This window comes from Diabrotica undecimpunctata, chromosome 10 (assembly GCF_040954645.1).
Source record: "Diabrotica undecimpunctata isolate CICGRU chromosome 10, icDiaUnde3, whole genome shotgun sequence".
In the NCBI taxonomy this organism is placed as follows: Eukaryota; Metazoa; Arthropoda; class Insecta; order Coleoptera; family Chrysomelidae; genus Diabrotica; species Diabrotica undecimpunctata.
The window spans coordinates 1,246,978-1,272,523 of record NC_092812.1 but is presented as its reverse complement, the minus strand read 5'-3'; the positions used below and the strand labels follow the sequence as shown (position 1 = coordinate 1,272,523).

At 32.8% G+C, this 25,546-nt stretch overlaps 1 protein-coding gene across 1 annotated transcript in view; it reads right to left on the bottom strand.

Annotated features, from left to right (window-relative positions):
• LOC140451921 (uncharacterized) overlaps nucleotides 1-25,546 on the bottom strand; it is a 115,026-nt gene that overhangs the window by 17,758 nt on the left and 71,722 nt on the right. Inside the window, exon 3 of the mRNA XM_072545888.1 lies at nucleotides 15,583-15,753. Coding sequence (XP_072401989.1) covers nucleotides 15,583-15,753 — 171 coding nt within the window. The remainder of the gene's footprint in view (nucleotides 1-15,582; nucleotides 15,754-25,546) is intronic.

Below are 25,546 nucleotides of genomic sequence, written 5' to 3'. Positions count from 1 at the left end.
GGAAACTGGTTAAAATAACCGACAAGGCTCCTACCATAAGGAAACCGCAACTAGACATAACAAAAACACATGGAAAAAAGGTATCTACTAGCAGAGAACCCTACTTACTGGCTGAAGGTCTGCCCCTTTTTGCAATGGTGAATCGCTCTCCTGTCCTGCATAATACTTCTGTCAGTTGTATTCTAAACTGTACGTGTGTGACTTAACGCTTCATACCAGTTCTATGTTCAGCTGAATTCTTGTAAAGAATCCAACTGTTAGCAACTGTTAGAACTACTAGTAGATGGTAAAATATTCTAGAATGCAGTTTTTACTCCTTTGAATAATTTTATTTCGTCCCATATTGCTGTCCAACAAATCAACACCGCCCATATGACGGTTGTATTCTTGTACAAGATATGGACAACTTACTTCTTTTGTTCTTTTTCTTCCTTGTCATATCTCTTAGCAGTAGTTTTAGGAACTTCGCCAGCGAAAGTCGATAGAAACGTGACTAATTTGTTATCTTTCCATAGTAAGCTACTTGTTTCCATACCATCGCAAGTACCAACAATCAATTTGGAATCCTATTCCTTCTTACGGTTCCTAAACTGTGAATACCTTGTTTGGAAAGATATACAGGGAGAGGCATAAAAGAGTAATAATTGTCAAAATAAAGCCTGTGACTCATATTCCTTCAAATAATTCTAGCCAACCTCAACACAACATTTGCAGTTGCTCTGAGGTCAAGTACAAAAGCAGGTCTCGTTTTTTGATCATTCTCTTGTCCTGTATATAGTTCTATACGATACGCATATCCAGAGCTACTGCATGAGACAAACAATTTAAAACCCCATTTATGTGGCTTGTTTGGTAGGTACTGCTTCATGTAGTGCCTAATTGTGGTAGAACAATTTTGCTCATCGACGGAAAGATATTGTTTCAATGGAATTCCGTTTGAAAATGCTTCATTGAGGTGGTCAATTATTGTGGTCAAATATTATGGTCAATTTTATAAACTTTATCGTAGTTTGTATTGTCAGAGGATAAAGCATTCTCGTTATTATTGAAATGTAAAAATTGTCTGAATTTTTGTACCTGTTGACTGACATAGTACTTTTTATTTTCTCAAAGCCAATTTTTTCTGACCAATATGGCCTTATCAAAAGCAAATGAACCAGGGGCGTATATGTATTGTAATTCCAATAAACTGCTTTATGTCACTTCGTGTAATATTCATTGGTTTGTTAGGATTCTGCTGTATGGCATATACATTTGACTCCTCCACAAATTTGTCTACAATGCTATCTGTGAAGAATAAATTAAAATATTCATAGGGACTTTCTAGTTGTAGGATATGATTTGGAAGACTCCGATTTCCTCTAAATTTCAGTTGCTGTTCGGATAAGTTTAAATTTTTTTTTCCATATAATGTCTAAAAATGAAAAAACATCTAGTATTTTTAATCACAAATTGATTGTAAAATAAGTATACCTTTGCTCTTGGAGTAAACCGAAGTTTCTGGAGGCCATTATGATTAGGTATTTACCAAATGTCAAAAATAGTGCTAACGGTGATATGTCAATACTAAATCTTAAAACTGTAAACAAATAATATGACAGCAAGCTATACCACACCCTAACACATATAATTTTAATTATTACAATTTCTTAAACTGTTTGAAAGCAATTATTAATGAAAATGTTTCTTTTTCTTTAAAAGTTCAAACAAAAAAAGTTACCTGGGTTTCACTAAAATTTCTAGGGGTTAGAACTGGAGTTAGATTCACCGCCACACGAACAAATTCATCTCCAAACTGCAAAAATTGAGGTTGAAAGTTGGGACACTGGACGCAAAATTTGAAACTCTGCTTCTTTTAAAAACTGGAACACAACTGGACACAATGGCAACATGTGGTTATCCTTCCAAGTTTTGGTAAACGCCACAAATCTCTTAGATACTTAGAAACATAGAAACAGTGATTACTCAACTAGATTTCAAAACTGGAACATTACATTGAGTATAATTCACTATTTTCAACAAATTTGCCAGCTTCTGGACGCCGACACTCACAGCGTCTTGAATGTTCAAAGTTTCTTGCAAACCTGAAACTTGAATTCACTTCGACCTCGATCTGTGTACCCGGTTTCTACCGTTTCCCTTACTCCGCGTACCAGTCTTCGCAACGGGCCCACCCAAAATTATTTTCAAACGCGTTTCTCATCGTATCATAAATGACCTTGACGTACAAATATAAACCAAATATAATCATATTTATCTTCGCAGCTGAATTCTTGCTTGGGAAATGTCGAGTGTAAACAAAGATACCAAGTTTTGTATACAGCCCAGGAGCGTACCAAAACAATTTTTATACCTTAAATATTCGATAGTTATAAGGAGTTTATTATGCTACAACTTGACCAGAAACCTTTTGATACCATACACATAGATTTAATCCATTGAAACAAAAATCTCTATTTGACAGTCATTGATTCATTCTCAAAGTATGGACAGTGTTACAAAATACCCGACAAAATTTTGATGTCAGTCCTAAGCAAACTCAGACATTACTTCTCACACCACAGCTATCCCAAAAAAATATGATTGCGACAGTGGTACAGAATTTAATTCTGCCGTAATTTAAGAATTCATGAATCTTCACAAAATTGAACTACATTTCACTACAGTAAATAATTCATCTTTGAACTCCCCTGTAGAACGATTTCATTCTACCCTTATCGAAAAGCTTAGTACTTTAAAAGACCAAAATCCAAATGATCCATTAGTCTCCTTTTTCTATTCTCTACGGACCTCATGCCGAAGAAATACATTTCGATTTCGAACTTCTGGTAAATGAAGCCTATATAAAGATGAACTTCAAACTTTTATAGAACACTTATACACAAAACAAAAAGAAAAAAGACAGAACATATTTGACAAAGAAAACGAGACTGCCGAAGAGATACCCGAAATACAATTGCCAAACCCCTGTACATAACTAAAAAAACCATCGACCTAAATTACAAAATCACTATTCTACATTACGTCCCCATAAACAAAATAAGACAAAAGTATTCGGTTAAAATGACAAACAAAACGAAACAAGTACTCACTTAAAATTTGGAAAAAGATCCCGAAAACTTATCGACAAAACTTCTTTACAGGATGATCCTATCCCTGGGCCATCTTCTCAAGATCCAACAAATTCGGAATAATGGTTATTGTTTAAATTCAAATATAGTTGTATAAATTAATCAATACATTTTTCCTCCCCTGTATTCTTCCGATCCCTTAATAGTACCGCTGAGGCTCGGAAATACATCTCGAAAACAGAAGAGCACCTAGCACCAGTCGTTGAAAAGAAAAGACGTAACCCGGCAAGTGAACCCATGCACGCATATTGAATTGGTTTCGTTCGTTGTTTCGTAGTGCAAACCATGGTAAATTAGACCCAGCGGTAAGTTTTTACCTAGTTTTACCTAAACCTATAAATTGTCTTTGATTGTTTATTGCAACCATTTAAATTTTAATAATCATTTGCACCAATGAGTGTTGCGTTCTGCACATACGATGACCTCAATATAATAATTTTGGTCATCCTGAAGGGGGAGAGAAGATATTCTGTTCAATCTAGAACTCGCTGGTTTCCCCCTTTTTGGATTGAGTATGTATATTAAAATAAAAGAAAAGAAATGAAAACCAGTGGACTGTATAAAACTCTATTTTAACAAGAAGTAAAAGCAATCATAAATATACATAAACACACACAATTACAACTAAAGAAGAATATATACAAACTTAAATATTAGTCAATAAGAAACGACACACAAAAAGAGAACCATAAACAAAACCATAGATAGAAATAATATTATACAAAAAAGAAATAAAAATATGAATATATATGTCATATAAAAAAATTGATATTAAACGTGATTCAAATTATATATTCAAATACAAATATTAATACAATAAACTCAAAAATATACTCGGTAATTCAAAAGTATACTCGGTAACAAAAAAACACATTAAATTAATAATAAAATTAAAATGCAATTAATAAACTCATCACGTAAAAGCTCTAATATACATACAAAACAAAAGAATGAAATTATTACAATATGAAAAATATACAAATCTACATAAAGGTAATGAAATGTTCTCAATAAAGTTCAATCGCGATCGCGGCACAACTGATAAAAAGTTCGAAGCAAATATGACATCTATATACCAAGTAAACGTACTTGATATATGCAGCAACAAAATTATAGTGTATTGTAGCTTACCCCATAAATTATTTCAGCCACGATGAGATTGCGAACCCTCTGGTTCGGTGAAAATTCAGGAATAAAATCTCGCCTTTTTTACAAGACGAAGTTTTTGTGGTCCTCAAACCAAAATAACACTTGTCTGTCGTTTGGGAGACAAAACTCGACTCGCTTACATGACCGCAATGAAGTGTCTCGACGCGCTGATCTTAACTTCAAAAACACATATCCTTATCTGGCATATGGAACTCGCCCTTATCGCCGTTATCTCGCAGATGGCTCATCTTGGAATGTTTAGCCCTTAAAACTGCTGTGCCCTTGTACACGCAAATCTCGTTTAAATATACTACGGGGAGAATCAAAACTAACAAAAAAAAAGTCTGTTCATATTATATAAATATTTATATATCGTTGCGAAACTGCAACAATGAGTAAAAGTTCATTTTTTCTCGCCAGAGTTATCGAAGGAATAGTTCTGTTAATTTAAGTACTATTAATTCGTAATAGTACATTTGTTTGTTAATACCCCACATTGGCCTATCTAGCCGGATTTGAACTCATTTGTTGAAAAAAATATTTTGTTATAATATAAATTTGAATGGTTGGTTTCGTCTAATGTCGTATTTTTTATCGTTTTGAGGGTTCTTATCAGAAACCGGGTTGATTAAGTTGCGTCTCTCGTCGAAAGCTATTAAATTCGAGGCTCGAGAATAATTTATGACCTTTTAAAGTTGAACATATGGGACTTTTTAAGGGGATTATAGTCGTTTTAATAAAGTATCAAATTACAAATCGGTAATTTCGGGGTTTTATATCACATTTTTGTACATTTTCGTTTGTATAATATTATTGGAACTTGTTAAAAATTTAACCTTTTAAACGCCAACGTTCCCATTTTGGGAACACAGTAAAAAATAAGTTGGATTCAGAAAATATTGAAATATTTTCAAATATTGTAACAAATATGCTTTCTGTATGTCCCATTCTTACTTTCTGTTAGCTGAAATGTTTTTTTACTTACGGGATTCATCTAGAAACCGCGCAAAATGACGTCCAAATTCATATCACTTGCTTTTTTGTGCTAATGTTGTTACTGGGAGTCGATATGTACCAAACTGTGATTTATTTTTGAATAGAAATACAGTAAATGAATTATATAAAGGAAATATTTACAAAAAACACATTTACGTAACTTATTTCTAAAGATATCACGTTCAGCATTCATTGTTCCCAAAATGGGAACGTTGGCAACAGCGAAACACTGTTATTCAAGGTTCCCTAGAGAATGACCGCGCGTAATTGTAACGGCTTGGATTAGTCGTCACGACATTACGACGAAGAAAACACGTGGTGTTTATAATAATTTTGAGTTTTAGTTTTATTTCAGTGAAAAAATGGATATATCTTTGGATCCAAAAAGTTTTTATGGGTAAGTTGGTGGCAACAAAAAAAAGCATAATACTTAGATATATTTTTATACACTTAGATCATCTATACGAAGGCATAGATTTCTAATACATGCACTCGACGATGTGGAAGCTTCAACGTCCGCAGAACCAGTGGATATTGTTATTCTTCCACCTGATTCAGCTGATCAAGGTACTGAAAGCGACGAGGATACTATTGACGATCAGGTGTTAGATATTCCTGATATACCAGACGAAGTACCCGGTGAAGTAGAAATTCACGCTTATGAATCTTCCGACGAAGATAAGGAAGAAAATGTATCGGTTCAACGTAAATGGAAAAAGAGTGAGAAGGTTGGAATTCAAGCTCAAGCTTCCACACCACCAAGAGTAGGCGATGAACACTTGGGCAAATCTGAGTTCGAAATTTTTTCATTATTTTTTACATCTGAAATAGTTCAATTTATTCGTCATAATACCGAACTCTACGCTCATAGAGATAAAAATATTCACAACTTTACTGTTTCTGAGGAAGAACTTCGTCAGTTTTTGGGGTTACTTTTGATAAGCGGATATCACCATGTTCCTTCTGAGGATGATTACTGGTCTACTGCAGATGACATGCAGGCTCCAATTTTTTCGAAAATAATGAGTCGGCAAAGGTTCCGACTTATAAAACGTTATCTTCATATTTGTGATAATGCCAACCTTCCAGTTGGTAATAAAGTTGCAAAAGTTGCAGAATTATATGATATGCTGAAACAAAACTTCAAAAAATTTGGAGTTTTCCATGAAAATCTCAGCATAGATGAATCGATGATTCCGTATCATGGGCATCACTCGGCTAAGATGTTCATAAAAAATAAACCAATACGATTCGGTTTCAAAATATGGATGTTATGCGGACAAGATGGATTCCCCTATAATTTAGAGATATACTGCGGTAAAACAATAGATAGAAAGATGCCTTTAGGTTCCCACGTTGTAAATAAAATGTTAGAAGTAATTGAGAACCCCAACAACCATAATGTATTTTTTGACAATTTCTTCACCAGTTATTCACTATTGTCAAGCTTGTGTGATAGAGGTATTCGGGCATGTGGAACTGTGCGTGAGAACAGAATAAATAAATGTCCATTGGTATCATCAAAAACAATAAAGAAGCAAGATCGGGGAACATTTGATTACAAATCCGATGGTACAGTTATTTGCGTCAAGTGGAATGACAACGCTGCAGTTACAATAGCAAGCAATCATTTCTCCATCAGTCCGCTCCAAAATGCGACAAGAAGAGTAAAATCTGAAAATAGAAAAGAAGTTCCACAACCAAATTTGATCAAGAAGTACAATTTTGGAATGGGTGGTGTCGACCTTTGCGATAGAATGTGTGCTAGTTATCGTCCAAGATTAAGATCAAAAAAATGGTGGTGGAATTTATTTTCTCACTCCTTAAATTTAGCGGTGGTAGCAGCATTCCGTTTCTACCAACACGTAAATCCTGAAAGTACTATAACTCATTTGGATTTTCGAAGAAATGTTGCTATGGCGCTAATCAAAGTTGGAGCAAGCTCAAGAAAAAGAAAAGGTGGTCCAACTTGTCCAGTTCTTAGAGATATACGATTTGATGGAATAAATCATATTTCTAAAAGTACATCACAAGGTAGATGTACTGTATGCCAAAGAAACACACGCTTAGAGTGTACTAAATGTGAAAAGCGTCTACATAAAAATTTTTGTTTTGATAAATATCACTCACCTTGCTAACATATTATTTGTAACATTAGATTTATAGTTTTATTTTAAATTTTGTTAGTTTTGTTATAATATATGGAATAAAATATGTTTTTACTGCAATGATATTACTTTGTTATATGTTGTGACTTATAGATGCCAACGTTCCCATTTTGGGAACATGGTTTTTTTCTCAAAAACAGCATTTTATTTTTTTTTTTCACAAAACAAAATTATAAAAGATATCCCAATAACATCTTTTTTATGGATAGTTGAAATTTGTTTACAGTTTTTAATGATTCGGCGTTTAAAGGGTTAAAATGGAAAAACTTGAAGAAAAGAAAAGGAAGCTCAAATTTTTAAGAAAAACTGCTTTAAATGATATTCAGTTAATTTTCGATTTAGGTTTTAAGGCCCTTTCAGACGTTTCTATTCGCCCTTTATTTAAAATTATACTAGAAGAATTAGATTCGATTCGCGAAGAGTTCTTAGAACATCACACTAATATTATTAGTAATATTCTTTCTGTGCCAGACGCGGATACGAGGGTTGAAGAAAATGTTCGGGAATTATTTTTGGAACAATTTTATAAAATAAAACTATTTAGTGCGGAATTATTTGAGCCACAATTTGAAACTCCAGAACCGTTTAGATCGGTAGTAGTTCCACAATCAAATATTCGCTTATATATCAATATTCGTGATTTTAAGGAGTTTAGTTCGTTTTAGACTTATATAATTCGGTTGTACATAATAACGCAGGCCTAGCAGACGTAGAAAAGTTTAAGTATTTGAAAGGATGTTTAGAAGGGACTCCACTTAGTTTGATTCGTAATTTGTCAATAAATAGCGATCATTATCAAATTGCTTACGACCTAATTGTTAAACGCTACACAAATGTTCGTCGTTGTGCGACTGCGCATTGGGATGCGATCTTGGGCGTACAGAAAATATCGGTAGTTAATTCGAAAAATCTGGCTAAATTAGTAGACACGTTTTTAGAAAATTTAGCCGCATTGGAAACATTCGGTCTTCCGACAGAACATTGGGACTTTATTATGTTTAATTTACTTAATATTGTTCTGAAGCTATTTTCTTGTGGCATTTTAAATTAATTTATATTTAAATGGGAATAAGCTACAATTATAGGTTAAAATACGTTTATTGACGTTTCAATTTCCACTTCGGAAATCGTTCTCAAAATACAAACATTAGTAAATTAAACAAATTTTGTTTTTTGTTACTTAGTGAAAAATTCTTCTAATAATTTAATTTTATCTGACTCATCTATATTGACAATTCAGACATACCTTATACATTTTAAAGTAGACGACTTTAAAATGATATTGCCAATATTGTTGAGTTGCGTTCCTGGGACGACTTTACTTATAAGATAGTTCATTCGATTACATGAAATCAACTTTAACTTGAGAATATCCGTCAGAAAAGATCATAACATGTAATTCGTCTTTAAAAAGACAAATACATGCCATGATGACAGTAAAATTCTCCTGTTAGTGATTCCATAGTAAATTATGAGGGAAAAACCAGGAAAAAAACCTCACAATACTATCCCGACATGGTAAGTATTTGATCGTGCATTTAGTTTACCTTCAATAAACACCAAATTCCGATTTTATATGTTTGTTATTTAAAAAACATAAATGATGTATTCTCTATATGTTACTGACTTACCAATACTGGTATTTTTCTTTTAATAACTTCCTCTTTCAATATGGGTAACCAGATCCTACTACATTCTGCCGAGGAATTCGCGACACAATTGGTCTCATTTAGCATAATTAGAGCCGCTTCTTTGATTTTTCTCTTTTTACCATCCGTTTCTTTTAGGACTATATTTGAATCATTCCATTGAACCCTATGTTCATTATCCCATGCGTGTTTACAGATTTGAGATCTATCAAATTCTCTATTTTTAATATAGGATTGATGTTCACTTATTCTAACATTTAATGGTCTTGATGTTTCACCTAAATAAAACTGATCGCATTCACAAGGTATTTTATAAATGCAATTCTTTGTCCTTTCTTGTTCATTGTTAGGTTTGGTTTTGGACAAAATAGATCTCAACGTATTTGTTGTTTTGAATGTTGTTGAAATGTTGAATTTATTTCCTATCCTTTTAAGCTTTTCCGATAATCCTTTTATGTATGGTATTGTTATTTTCCTCGTATTATTCCTTGCATATGCTGTAGGATCTCGTTCTAAGTTGTTTTGTTCTATTCGATCGATTGTTGAAAATTCCTTATTTATAAACGATAAAGGATAATCATTTTTTAATAAAACAGTTGTTAACAAATGTTTTTCCTCCAAGAACGAATTTTCGTTAGAACAAGTAATTTTGGCTCTATCGTATAAAGATTTAATAATTCCCTTATTAATATTAATATTGTGATTTGATTTGAAATTTAAATATCTGTAGGTGTGTGTTGGTTTTCTATACACCTGAGTTTCGTATCGAGTATCGTTCTTAGAGATTAAAACATCCAGAAAAGGTAATGTGTTATTATATTCCTTTTCCATGGTAAATGTTATTGTCTCTTCTTTATCGTTTATATCATTTAGGAATGTGTCCAACAACTCTGATCCATGAGGCCATATTGAGAATACATCATCTACATACCTCCACCATACTGAGGGTTTTAAATTTTGTTTAGAAATAATATTTGTTTCAAAATCTTCCATAAATATATCGGCTAATAATGGAGATAAACTAGAGCCCATTGCTAGTCCAAAACTTTGCTAGTCCAAAACTTAAAATGTATAAGGTATGTCTGAATTGTCAATATAGATGAGTCAGATAAAATTAAATTATTAGAAGAATTTTTCACTAAGTAACAAAAAACAAAATTTGTTTAATTTACTAATGTTTGTATTTTGAGAACGATTTCCGAAGTGGGAATTGAAACGTCAATAAACGTATTTTAACCTTTAATTGTGGCTTATTCCCATTTAAATATAAATTAATTTAATTTACTTTTGTCGAAATTAGACGCGGATTCAGTAAAGTTATTTGAGTTAGAAAACAAATCGAATAAAATCCCGTCATTTCAAAAATTGGTAGAGTTTATTGAAACTCAGTACATTGCTTACGATAATTTGAATAGTAGCGTAAATGAATCTAAGAAATCGTCGCGGGCCCCAACTTATACGGAGCCAAAGTGTCATTATAAACATTCCAATGAGTCAAGGCATAATAGTAGTTCATCCTTTGTTACAAATTCGTCGTCAATATGTTGTGCTTTATGTAAACAAAGTCATTTTCTTAACCATTGCTCGTTGTTTTTGAAAAAATCCCCAAAAGAAAGATACCAATTTTGTAAAGAATCTTCCTCGTATTTTACGTGTCTTAATCAGGCTAATCATTCTGTCAAGTCGTGTCCAAAGGCCTTTAAATGTAGTAAATGTAATAGTCACCTTCATAATAGTTTGTTGCACTTTGATAGAAATCGTTCCAATAGTCAGTCGTCCACAGAAAATACTAATAATTCAGGGGCATCGGGAGTCGAACAAAATTCGCCTGAAATATCACATTGTGCTGCTAGTTTTGTAGGGAAGAAAAACGAAACAAAAAAGGAAATCTTGCTCGGTACCGTTTTAGTTCACGCGATTGATAGTAAGAGGTGTAAACAGCCCTTGAGATGTCTTCTAGATTCAGGTTCAATGAGTTCATTCATTAGTCGCAAAGCTGTCAGTAGATTAGGCTGGCCTAAAACTCCTTGTTCATTTGAAGTTAACGGACTCAATTCGATGCAAATGAAACTGAATCAAGGTCAAATAAGTTTTTCTATCCAACCTCGTCATCAGGAGTCACCGGTGTTTCACTTGGAGGCTATTATTACAGATCGGGTTTGCTCGGATTTGCCGAGCACCAAAATTGATATATCGACGTGGAATTATATTAAAAATTTAAAGTTAGCTGATCCCGAATTTAACTGTAGTCAATCTATTGATTTGTTAACTGGTTGTAGCATATTTTCGAAGGTGTTGTTAAAAGGTAAAATTGAAGGTAAAGCGGGACAACCAGATGCCCTAAATACCGTTTTTGGTTATATTTTGTTAGGACCTACTAGCACACCTAACCTTTCGTCGACTTCGCTTGTTTGTCTTTCAAATATTGAAGACCCACTAGATTCTTCGTTATCGAAATTTTGGGAACTGGAAAACATACCGGAAAAGCCAGTTTCAGAACCAGAAGACGCTCTGTGCGAGAACATTTATCGAGAAACGCATAATCGGGACGTCTCAGGTAAATATGTTGTGTCTTTACCTTTTCGTGAATCGCCGCCTTGTTTGCAAGATAGCTATGATATTGCTTTAAATAGACTGCTATCATTAGAACGGCGCTTATCTCGTCAACCAAGTTTGAAAAAAGAATATTCTTTTCATATGCAGGAGTATCTTGATTTAGGTCATATGCAGTTAGTCCCTAATGCCGAAAAGAAAAGGGGAAAGTATTATATTCCACATCATTGCGTTGTGAAACCAGATAGTGTTTCAAATAAAATTCGAGTTGTGTATAATGCGTCTCAGAAAAGTCCCAGTCGTGGCAAATCTTTGAACCACTATTTACTGGTCGGTCCTAAGCTGCAACAGAACATAGTGTCGCTTTTGTTGAATTTTAGACTTAATCGTTTTGCGCTGTGTGCGGACATTCGTCAGATGTATCGTAATATTTTAGTCGCTCCTGGCCACACGGATTATCAACGTGTGTTATGGAGATTTTCTAGCCTTGAAGATATTTAGGAATATCGTTTATTAACCGTTACTTTTGGAATAGTATCTTCGCCGTATCTCGCTTTAAGAACTCTTCAACAATTAGCATTAGACGAAGGCTCTCGTTTTCCTAAAGCCGTCTCGCTTATTCGTCATGCTTCGTATATTGATGATTTGGTTTTTGGTGCTTTGATTCTCGAAGAAGCACAAACTTTAGTTGATGAATTAGTCGCTTTGTTAAAGTTAGGAGGCTTTGAATTACGGAAATGGTGTTCGAATGAACCCAAATTGTTGTCGCAATTTCCTGAATCCCATATTAATCCTCACTCCATTAATTTTGATCCAGAAGCAAATGGTCCTTCATTAAAAATCCTTGGTTTGAAGTGGATTGAACAGTCCGACGTCTTTCAATTTTCAGTTAAATTGCAAGACGTCCCTTGTACCAAAAGATCGTTTTTGTCCGAATTAGCTCGAATTTATGATCCTTGTGGTTACTTAACACCTATTACCTTTTTTATTAAACATTTAATCCAACAACTTTGGGCAACCGGTCTTAAATGGGATGATCGCCCTCCTTCGGAAATAATTCGTGTATGGGAGCAATATAAGAGCGAACTATCTCTTATTTCACAGTTCAAAATTCCTCGTTTTTTGAATATTTCCTCATGTCCCATCTTAGAGCTTCATGGATTTGCCAATGCTAGTGAAAAGGGATATGCTTGTGTCGTTTATATTCGTAGTATTGATACTCGTAACCTAGTTCAAGTTAATTTACTGTGTGCCAAATCGAAAGTAGCTCCTATAAAACAGATTACTATACCTCAATTAGAATTGTTAGCTGCTCATTTGGTAAAACTTATGTCGTTTGTGTTAAAGTCGTGGAAGCATATAATATTTCAAAATGTGTATGCTTGGTTAGATTCGCAAATCGTATTGCACTGGATTAAAAGTTCCCCCTCGAGATTCAAAACTTTCGTCGCAAATCGCATTTCGTATATCCAGTCCCATAGTCAAAATTATTCTTGGCATTATATCGAATCTCGAAATAATGCAGCCGATGCGCCTTCGCGAGGCATGCTACCCGCCGCTTTTCTATCAAAATTAGACTGGTTAACAGGTCCTTCGTTTTTGTATAATATTCCATTAATTTTTCCAGAGGTTCCTCCCTCATTGCAGGAAAAATCCTCTTTGGAAGAGATAAAGAAAGCTTTAGTATTTGTTTCCACTAGTGAGGAACATTTTTTGTCTTGTTTGCTGAAAAATAAATCGTCTTTTACCTCGATCCAAAGAATTTTGGCTTTTATGTTGCGATTCGCGCACAACTCTCGTTCTAAAAGGTCGAAACGGTCAGGACCCTTGACTTTCGTAAAATTAGAAGACTCGTTGATTATTCTTGTCAGATTTACACAGGAGAAGTTTTTTGAAGAACATCTTCAATCAAATTCTTTTCCAAAACCATTTCGTAAGTTGGGAGTATTTTTAGATAATAGTACTCAGTGTTTAAGAGTAGGTGGTCGTCTATCTCAGTCTTCGTTATCGTATGAAGCAAAACGCCCATTTTTGTTACCAAAAAAATCTCGCCTTACTACTTTTCTAGTTCTTCATTATCATGAGAAGTATTTACATGCTGGATTTAAGAGTAATCAGGTTTTGGTTAGTCAAAGGTTTTGGATAATGTATTCTAAACAAGCCGTTAATTCGGTATTGTCCAAATGTATTAGATGTTGGAAACAATCTCCTAAAAACTTACAACCCCCTATGGGTAATTTGCCTAAATTTTGTCTTGGTGCCATTAAACCCTTTTCGATTTGTGGGTTAGATTATGGTGGACCATTTTTGATAACCATGTCTCGTTACAGGGGAGTTAGAACTCAAAAGGCCTATTTGTGTCTATTTATATGTTGCGCTACAAAGGCTTTAAATCTTTAATTAGCTAGTGATTTGACCACGGAAGCTTTTTGGCCGCTTTACAACGTTTTTATTAATTTTGTTTTGTTCGGCTTTTATGAATATAACCGCAACGAAACCACCATTTTAATTTTTTTATTGTAGTTTAAGTTTTGAATATTTGTTTAAGATTTGTATAGAAATTGTTTGCATTAATTATCGTTTTAGTTGTTTAAGTAATGATAGTATTTAGAATTCGTTTTGTTTTTTAAAGACCTTATGACCTTTAAAGGGGGGAGAATGTTTAAATTCAAATATGGTTGTATAAATTAATCAATACATTTTTCCTCCCCTGTATTCTTCCGATCCCTTAATAGTACCGTTGGGGCTCGGAAATATATCTCGAAAACAGAAGAGCACCAGTCGTTGAAAAGAAAAGACGTAACCCGGCAAGTGAACCCATGCACGCATATTGAATTGGTTTCGTTCGTTGTTTAGTAGTGCAAACCATGGTAAATTAGACCCAGCGGTAAGTTTTTACCTAGTTTTACCTAAACCTATAAGTTGTCTTTGATTGTTTATTGCAACCATTTAAATTTTAATAATTATTTGCACCAATCAGTAAAAGTTCATTTTTTCTCGCCAGAGTTATCGAAGGAATAGTTCTGTTAATTTAAGTACTATTAATTCGTAATAGTACATTTGTTTGTTAATACCCCACAGTTATTTTGCCGAAGAAGTTCGAAAATCCAGAGAAATCTTACATTATCACAGATACTTCTTACACATAAATTTACAAAAATTAGAAGAAACCTTAGAAAGAGATCCTATTTAATATTTAAAATCCCCATTAAAAATGGACTTCTGTCGTCATTGTATTTCCAGTATAATCACTTATATGACCCAGCTATAGACAATTTACACAAAATAACTAGAAAACAGAAAAAAGGTAATCTCGATAATTCACAACTAGATATGTTAAGAACACATAATACAGCTATTGAACTTAAACAAAATAAAATCATGAAAAAATTTAACAATCAAATCTCATTTGGACAGTCCCTTAATACGATATTCGAAAAACTTATAAACAAAATTAATAATAATAGTTTCGTACTTCTATCCGCAGTTGTTAAATTATCTGCCGATTTTGACGGCTATGTTGCTGTACATAATGAGATAATTAATATATATATATATATATATATATATATATATATATATAAATATATATATACATTCACGTAATAAATTCGAGCTGTTAAAGTATTCTACACTACCGGTAGCACCTTACTTACAGCAGAACCCCCGGTTAACGTGCAATCGGAAGGTATATAACTCCCCGAGCAAACAGAGGATGGAATCGAAAAACCTTCGTTCCTCCTCCAGAGCGGCGGTCGGAAACCATCCTGGAGCTTAAAATAACATGGAGGATGAACAGATTGTACTTTACAAATGTAACAATCTGCCACAAATTATAAAATAAAGATATTTTTACTTTAATATTTTTGTGCAAGATTGATCATAAAAAAAACGAAGACACAATATGTATCAAAAACCTCCTTACTAAATGCTTACCTTTCTAAGAGGGCATCCTCCTGGTGGTGGATTAAATAATTTTCTAAATGGAGTCCACGGTTTATCATCAGCAACAAGAATTTTGCAAAAATGATTTAATTTAACAGTACTATATGTTTCGCAGGTATCTAGGGCATCATTACTGTTGCATCTTTTTAGGTGTAAATGTAACTGAAACAAGTTTATTTTTATAGCTAATGAGATTGAAATATGAAAACTTTTTGAACATTTCACTACGTGTTAATAAATTAAAAATTGTGTTAGAAAACTCAAATTCCCTTTTGGGTTATTGATTATGTTTAAAAAAATAAGAAACTACAACGTTAAAGGGGTTTTATTGTTTTATATGTTCAATGGACCCCCAAATATGAATGATATTATTGATAATATTAATGCAGAAAGCTGTACTCCTTGCTAGAGATGGAAAAAATCTACCGGTTTTAACCGAAAGCCGGTTTTTTTACTTCGCAATAACCGGTTTTATCGGTTGTTTTTTTGTCCCGGTTATAACGGGCCTTTTATTTTTAAAGTAAAAACCGGTTATTAGGTTTTTACGGTAATTATTATTTTGGATCCCAATCATAATTATTATTCTCATTAATTATTCCAAACAAAACCATAATTCAAATTTTATTTTATTTTATAAATACAGAAGCAAACTGAAAGTGCAAACTTGTAACCTATTGGATTAAAAAAACCGAAAACCAGTTTTTGGAAAAACCGGTTTTTTTGGCCGGTTATAACCGCCAGGTTAAACCGTAAGTAAAAAAAACCGGTATAACCGAAAACCGGTGTTTTGTCAAAAACCGCCATCCCTACTCCTTGCGACGTCCAGATGTGTACGAAAATTTTTGGAAGATACTCCAACATACCAAGTCACCTAGGGCTCCATAACATGGAAAAAGTCCCACCAGAGCTCAATCCTTTTGATACAGTAGGTATCTGGGATAAGTGAATTATCCCCTTAGAGGGAGTGTGAGCCTTATGGCTAAATCTGGTTGTTAATATTAATAATATTGATAATATAATATTGATAATATTGATAATATTGATAATATTGATAATATTGATAATATTGATAATATTGATAATATTGATAATAATGATAATATTGATAATATTGATAATATTGATAATATTGATAATATTGATAATATTGATAATATTGATAATATTGATAATATTGATAATATTGATAATATTGATAATATTGATAATATTGATAATATTGATAATATTGATAATATTGATAAATATTAAACAAAAATAATAGTATTTTCATCTGTGGTTACTTCAATATAAATTTTGATCCAAAGGTGCAAAATATAGATGCATTAAGATTAAAAAATGTATTTACCTCTTATGGTTTAAATCAATGTATTTTTGAATATACTAGAATACATAATGATTCTAAAACTGTGATTGATAATATTTTCTGCAATGTAAATATTAATTTTTTATCTTTTTCTATTGCATTGTAGCATTTGCATTTTTTTTTTGAAGAAAATTTGTATTTTGAATTGAATTTTAATTTGTACTTTTGATTTGTACTTTGATTTGTATTTTGAAATCCTCTCGTATATGTATTATATTGGAATCTCCTCGTATATATGATAAATTGAAATCCCCATATATATATATATATATATATATATATATATATATATATATATATATATATATATATATATATATATATATATATATATTGTTATGATTCATTTTATCAGCCAAAGATAAAATTAAAATTACTAAATAGACCATCTAAATAAATTTTCAAGATATCCTGGAGAGTTGTTATGCTATGTAAAAATAGAAAATAATATTAGTTTGCTCTTAATATATTTCAAAGTATAAAATATAATAATTCAAAATATTTCAACTGATAAACTATAAAAGATATTTCGAAGAAATGAAAGTCCATTATCTTTGGATTACCTGTAGTAAACAAAATTTAAAGATATGCATAAATTATAATAAAATATGATAAAATTATATGTAAAATATATTTGAGTGAACGTAGTGAAATAATGGAACAATGCGAGTGGATTTTCCAAATATACTTGTACGCCGATACGGTGAATAAGACAATAGAATCGAAATATTTAAAATGTATAATTCTGCGTTAGTTTTTAAGAATTTGTAGAAACGATTAGCATGTTAATAGTTTTTAGGAAAGTTATAATTGTAGGTAAAATTGTTGTTTGTTATATAAATGGTAGATGGGGATAAATATGACGAACTTTGATTGGCGGAGAATGGAAAAAGTGGGATATTTATGTAGGGATGAGAGTTTAGCTAGATTTTTGAGGGAAAAAAGATAATCAGTTGTTTTCCAAAGGTGCAAGGCGAACAGTCTTTGTTCTCTGGTGGTACTCAAGTGATAGTAAGCATTAGAAGTGAATGTTTGTGAGTTTTCTTGGAGTTAGTGTATCTGACGGAAGCTGATCCAGAAAAATATTGTAAGTTATACTTTTCTACTTATATATTCCAAGAGTCACTGTTTAGGCCGGAACGAGAGATTCAGTTTATTGAGAGGAGAAGAGGCTAGCATCTTTTTGAACGATACGTGCATCTGAAGGAGATCATTGAACACGAGAGGCTCGCAATAATTTGTTGTAAGATTGCTGATTACCTAGGGAACTGCTAAGAATAGATAGTGTAGGCTACAAGGAACAAGGATTTAGACAACTCATCATCAGAGAGATAGTTTTTTTACCATTCGTCAGTTTTTCTTTATCAACAAAGTTTTTTTTTTAATTGTTTCAGAAAAGATAGAAATATTTATCAGGAGATATAGAACAACAATTTTGATTTGAAATTTTAATTTATATAGTATATAACATTAATTTTTAAAGGTTTACGTACGTAGAACAAAATTTTGATAATCATTATATGAGATATTTTTTGTTGAAGATATTTGAGTGTGAATTTTATTTCAATATATAATTTTGTATCATATATGTTTATTATTCCGATATTCCTTAGACCTTACCTATCATATGTAAAGCATAGATATTGAAGCACGAATATAACCCTGAGATAAGAGAATTAAATAGTGTGATAAAATCATAGTTGCGTCATTTAAATAAGTTTAATTAATTAATTAATTAGCTAATTAATTGCTTGGCGCACCTCTGACTTAATATCACATTAATATATATATATATATATATATATATATATATATATATATATATATATATATATAATCAATCAATCAATAATGTCTTTTTATTTCTCATTAAAAAAATACAATTTTCTCTTTTAGTGACATTTGTTCTCCTTGGCACATGCCATCAGGAGGGTTGGCAAACTAATATTATTCCCTAATTAATATACAAAAAATTACACTAAGGCTCATTACATCTAACAAGTTCATTAAAATTAATAAAAAATAAATTAAGTAAATATTCATATAAATGTAAGTAATAAACTGAATGTGTATATCCTACTAAGTAGCACTTCGCCCTAGACTAAACAGTAATAACAAAGTATAACAGTAAGGTATATATTGCATTTAAATGATTAAATGTGTCCCTTAGAGGGGGTGAAAGCTGTTGATATAATAATAATAATAACAAGATAGTCAAGATAGACAAGACAGATGAAAAGATAATAGCTATTCGCAAACAAATTATTAATACTAATTTTAATATTTTAATACTAATGAAATAACACCATGCTAATAGATTTAGTAATTAAATAGGCTCACTAACTCATACCTATACGCTCATGCTTACCTACAATAACCTGCTAACTCAGCCTTTCCCTGTCTCATCATTGTAACTACTTCCACTCTACTAAGTTCATGTCTACCCAACCACTTTAACCTAATATGTCTCAACACCGAACATTTTCCCAAAAAATGTATCACATCTTCCCTTTCCTTCGTGTTACACATTGAGCAAAACCTTCTTTTATCATTTCTGCCAGGTCGATCATTCAAATATAGAACTCCACATCTTAATCTGAAGAGCCATCGAATGTCCCCAAAATTTTCCATTTCCAGTAGATAATGCATGTTTACTCCTTCTTCTCGCAGTTCTTTGTAGTGTCCACAAAAATTTGATTCGAGTGCCCTATTCTCAGCCTGACGCTGTATCTCCTCCTTCTTTTTTTCTATCATATTCTCAATCATACTAGGCCAGCTTTCTCTCCATTCCCATTCACACCTTACCTCAATTCCAAATTTGTCTCCCATGCTCATCCAATCTTTCCACCAGCCACACCTTGCTCTTATCATTTCTTTCAAAAGAAATTTTGGCAACCTATCACTCGAATATCCTAGTATTTTTTTAACATATTTTTGATGTAAATTCATTGTATATAGGCTGACTCTAGCAATACCTGTCTCCAAATCTAACATAAAGTTAGGACAATACCTTGGACAAGAGAACATTTTTTTTATATAAAATCTTCTGATTATTTCCACCTCATCGTACTCAAAAAGACCCCATACCTGAGACCCATAAGTCAAAATTGATGTTATCACCGACTCATACACTGTTACTTTAGCCAAAAAGGGTATATCAGCCTTAGACACTAACCTACTCCAAGCCGTGTGAATCGCTACTTTTGCCAAACTCTGGCGCTTTTTTAGATGAGCTTTAAACGACAACTTGGGTGTTAGTATCATTCCCAAATAATTATAGTTATTCACTACCTCTAATACTCGATCATTCAGCTTCCAAGATTCCCTGATCACACCACCTCCTCTTCTGAATACAAGAATTTTGGATTTATCTAAATTGATTTTTAGATTCCACATCCTACAGTATTTTTCCAGTTCATTAATCATCCGCTGTAGCACCTTCGGATTGATTGCCATCAAAACCAAATCATCTGCATATAATAAAAGTCTTATAATTAAACCATTTATCTCCAAACCGCCTCCCAATGCGTCATGCAGGTCATTCACAAAAAGCGCAAACAGTAATGGACTTAAAAGACATCCCTGTCTTACTCCTAAATTACAGTCAAACCATTCAGATATACCTTCCCTTGACCAGACTGCCGATTTTGTACTTGCGAACATACTTTTTAACAAATTCAGCACTTTAGTAGATAATCCTAAGCGACTCAACTTGTAAAAAAAGGCCCATCGATCAACTGTATCAAAGGCAGCACTAAAGTCCACAAAAAATGTATAAACATTTTTTACTCCCCGTGCATGTTGGATGTTTACTATACTCGTAAGATTCAAAATGTTGTCTATAGTTGAATAGCCAGTTCTATATCCTGCCTGAAACTCATTTAAAATGTTATTATTTTGTACCCACGAGGTAAGTCTGGTTAAAGTCAATGCCACAATGAGTTTGGTTACTGCATTTAAGAAGCTAATACCTCGATAACTTTCTGCACTTTCCATATTTCCTTTCTTATAAAGAGGAAAAATTATTGCATCATAAAATCCCCGAGGAAAGTTTGGTTTGACGAAAAAATTATTAGCAAGCCCAAGTACAAGCACTTTTCCGTTTTCTGGAAGAAACTTGTAGAACTTAGCAGCAATTCTATCCACTCCTGGTGCTTTATTTGGTTTTAAAGAATCCAATGCTATTTGAAGTTCTTCCATACTAAACGGCCGGTCTAAATGTTCATTGAGGATAAACGGTTCTGCATACAACACAGGATCTGCTGTTATCTCCGTATTCAAATGTCTTGCAAAATGTTGCAGTAAACTATTTAAGTTAACACCTTCCCCAATGGCCGAACTTTGGCCGAACAATGGTCCAACAGCCTTCCAAAATTCTTTTGAATTTTTAGTATTTCTTAAACCCAATGCAGCATTCTTATAAAATTCTTTCTTTTTAAAGTCACAAAGGTGTTTGTATTCCTGTTTAACATTCCTGTATATGTTTGTTGCATAAGTTGAGCTAATTTTTCTAGATACTCTGAGATATGACATTACTTGCTTCCTCTTTCTTGCGCACTCACCATCAAACCATTGCTGGCTTTGTTTACACTCCTCCTTTGCCTTAAAAAGCTTACATTCTCCCTTGTGTGCTGACTTTTTTATACGTTGCTGTAGTAACTCTAAAGTTGTCTCCGGTTGATCAGTCCACTCATTCACCCTATTCATTTCACAAGACATTCTTTCTTTATATTTTTCCGAATCAGTTTGGGTCCAAGTAATTTTAGGAAGCAGTAGCAAAACTTTACTAGTTGATCCCTGGCCGTCATTACCGAAGGTCAGCTCCACTATTAGAGGCATATGGTCAGAATAATATTCACAACCTATAAAAAAATTATCTACTAAATTTAACATCGGTCTTGATACACATGCAAAATCTATGACAGAACTGCCTAACGGCCCTAAGAATGTGTACTCCCCCTCTATATCGCCTTTTGTTCTACCATTCAAAATAACCAAATTAAAGTCGTCACATAGTCCAATTATCTTTTTCCCATGATGATTAATAAACTTATCTTTAGAAACTCTCCTTTCACTCAGGCTTGTCCTTCTGTATACCCCATCTTCATCAAGCTCATCACCTAAAATCCCTTCCTTCCCCAACCTTGCATTAAAATCACCTACAACTAAACTATTTTCAACATTCTGATCTAAATTTTCTACTAAAACCCTTTCAACATTTTCAAAACACTCCGCCCAGTACTCTCCTGGCCTCATATACACTGGAATAATGCTTACTTTTTCATCACCTACTTTTATATCTATAATCATTTGACCATCCACTTTCCTCAACTTATGTTCTTATGATTAACACCACACAACCACCCTCCACTCGCTCTACCAAAATTGGAAAATCTCACAGCTGCCTGTGTATATAACTTATATCTATTATTAAAAACCTTATCAGTAAATACAGTTTCTACATGCGTTTCACATAATATAAATATTTCAAAGTTACTTACATATTTTACAAATCCTATTTGATTAAGTTTTGATTTCAAACCTGCTACGTTATACATAAGTATTTTTATTGTGTTCCAACTCTCATTACCAATAGCCATATTACCAACAGCCATTCCATGTTCCAAATCCACGACATCATCATCTTCACTCTCTATCAAATCTGGTTCACCAACCCTCTTCCTGATTCCCCTGACTGGATATTGGAGTTTTCTTGATTTATATTCTCTGAATGATCCATCACTTCTGCTGGATCACTATTAATACTTGGAGAATTAAACAAGAAGTTTAAATCGACGTTCCAGTCCATCTTCAAACGATTCATACCATTATCCTTTCCACAGTTTAATCCATCCCTCGAGTCCCAACTGTACTTAACTGATTCCACCAATAACGAATCAAAGACCAGTTTCATTTTCAGCTCATTATTCTTTTCTTTTATTTTCTTCATAATTGCTCTTAGTCTCGATCTTTTCTCCCTGACTTCTTTGGTATAGTCTCTGTCAATGTAAATTTCAGTACCTCTTAATTTTTTAGTCTGTCCCAGAATCTTAGAAATATCAGTATCCCACGGCACATGAGCTATTATGGGTCCATTTGGCTTTGGTGGTCCAAGTGGGTGTGCTCGATTAATCATAACTTGATCTTCAATACCTAAAAAGTTTTTACAAAAATCTGAAATTACTAAAGCACAAGGCTCTCTACCAGAATGACGAACACCTCTAAAAATAAGGTTATTCCTCCTTTGTCTTTCTTCTTGGTCCTCTAGCATTCTTCCCCTAACTGTGTCCCTCCCTTTCAACTCTTCTAACTCGTCAGATATCCCAGATACTTTAGCCTCTAACATCTGAACTTTTAATGTTAATTGTTGGTTCTCTACTCTCAATGACTGGATGTCCTGACTCAGCCTGTTTACATCATCCTTAGTGGATACATTTTCCAATTTTTTGTTAACGAGGTGTAATGATTTATATAGAAGTTCTTCAATAATTGTTTTTAGTTCCTCCTTATTTATACTAATACTATCCATTTCCATATTATTTAATTGTGGTGAACTTTCACTCTTTCGTCTCTTTTGGTTAGGCTTGGGAGTAAAAAAATCAGTTATTTCTCGATTATTCATTGAGTTATCTCTAAATATAGCTGCTATGTAGTAATTACAATAACTTGTGTATAAAATATGGGCACACCATAAAGTAAATAAACAAACAGCCTGTAATTTGTGCTGCCTATATGTAGGGGGCCGAATTTCGTAGTATTTAGTTTAAATTGATGTTTTATTGAAAGTTGGTAAACAGGTTGTCAGTAAAATCAGCTGATTCAGAATCTCAAAATATTTGTTTTTTATAAATAGTTGATCATTACTTTGAAAACATAATCCAAGCGATTCAAAATAATCACGACATTCAACTTCACCAGACAGCACTAAATCTAGTATTTAATTTTCCAAATTAGAAGTAAACTTTTATAAAACTAAGGAGCAATACAGAATTTGGTATTGACACTATCAGCTCAAGGCTGCCAACCCTGGCATATCCTATATATATATATATATATATATATATATATATATATATATATATATATATATATATATATATATATATATATATAGGATATGCCAGGGTTGGCAGCCTTGAGCTGATAGTGGTCTAAGTCCAGTACTAATCGAGTAACGACGAGAAGTAGATCCACCAGGCTTGAGAATGGCAAGTGAGACCTTGCCGAAACGTCGCCAAAACAATGGTTTTCAAGAAAACCAGCATTTTACAACGCGGAGTCAAACCCGGAAAAATAGTGACAGCACATATAGCTCCCGCGGAAACCTCAAAACAAACATATATATATATATATATATATATATATATATATATATATATATATATATATATATATATATATATATATATATATATTTATATATATATATATATATATGGCCTAGGAGGACAAATTCGTTAAACTTCCCGTGCTCGAATCGGTATCAATAAAGTGTTATGATCATTTCGGCCTATCCCAGCCTCATCAGACACTTGGGCTGATACAAATTCAAACTCGGAAAGTCCAACGAATGTCTCCCAAAACTTCACTACAACAGTAGTAGCTTACAAAGGCGCCGCCTGCTTTGGCGGCCGTGAACGAAAACAATATGATATCGTTTTCTGTATCCTTTGCGCTATGCGAAATGTGTAAAAGATAAAATCTTTTAGCGAAAGCCGCTATCGCTTTATTAAATTAAATGGCCAAATATATGGCCTAGGAGGACAAATTCGTTAATTTCGGACAATTCGTTTGAATTTGTATCTAGTCGTTTCCATCCTCGTTTTGTTTCTCCCTGGTTGTCACCCCAGGCTTTTTGGCATTATGAAGATAAATTTATTCGTTTGTTCGTTGCACATAGAGTGAAGCCCATGTCTACCCCCAGTTATAGCTCCAGTTATGGTTCCAGAAATTTTAGTGCAATTTTTTGGTGAATTAAGGTAACTTTTTTGTGTTTAAATTTAAAGTAAAGACAGACATTTTTTTAAGTAATATTTTGCTTTCGTTAAAATTTAAAAATTGTAATATTTAAAATTATAAATTTTGGGTTTTGACTTTAGCTGTTATTTTATTTGTTTTTAGCTTTTTAAACTTAATGTTAACGTATGACAGCTAGCTCTATTATTTTTTTATTAGTTTGTTTCGGTTTTAAAAAAAAAGGGTTAACCTCTCTTGCAGTAACAATTTTTTTGTAAATTTGTGTAGTATCTCCAACTCCTAGAGTTTGTAAATGGATGACATGTAAGTTTTTTTTTGTATTTTACGACTATTGATGTAATATTTTTGCATTGTCTTATTTTTGTAACTGTTTGTGGTGACACAACAATAAATGTTTAACTTTTTTTAACATTTTGTTTATTTTTTTAACTAACCCTTTTTTGAGTTTCATTTGAGAAAGATATGTTTTGCATTTCTAATAATTATTTCGATAGTTACAACTAGCTGTTGTAATGGTTATAATTAGGTACCTCGAAGTGGCGTCGTTTTTAAATTACTAGAGGTGTTTCCTGTTTCCTTTCTGTGTTTTGTTTTGTTTGTCCCAAGAGATTC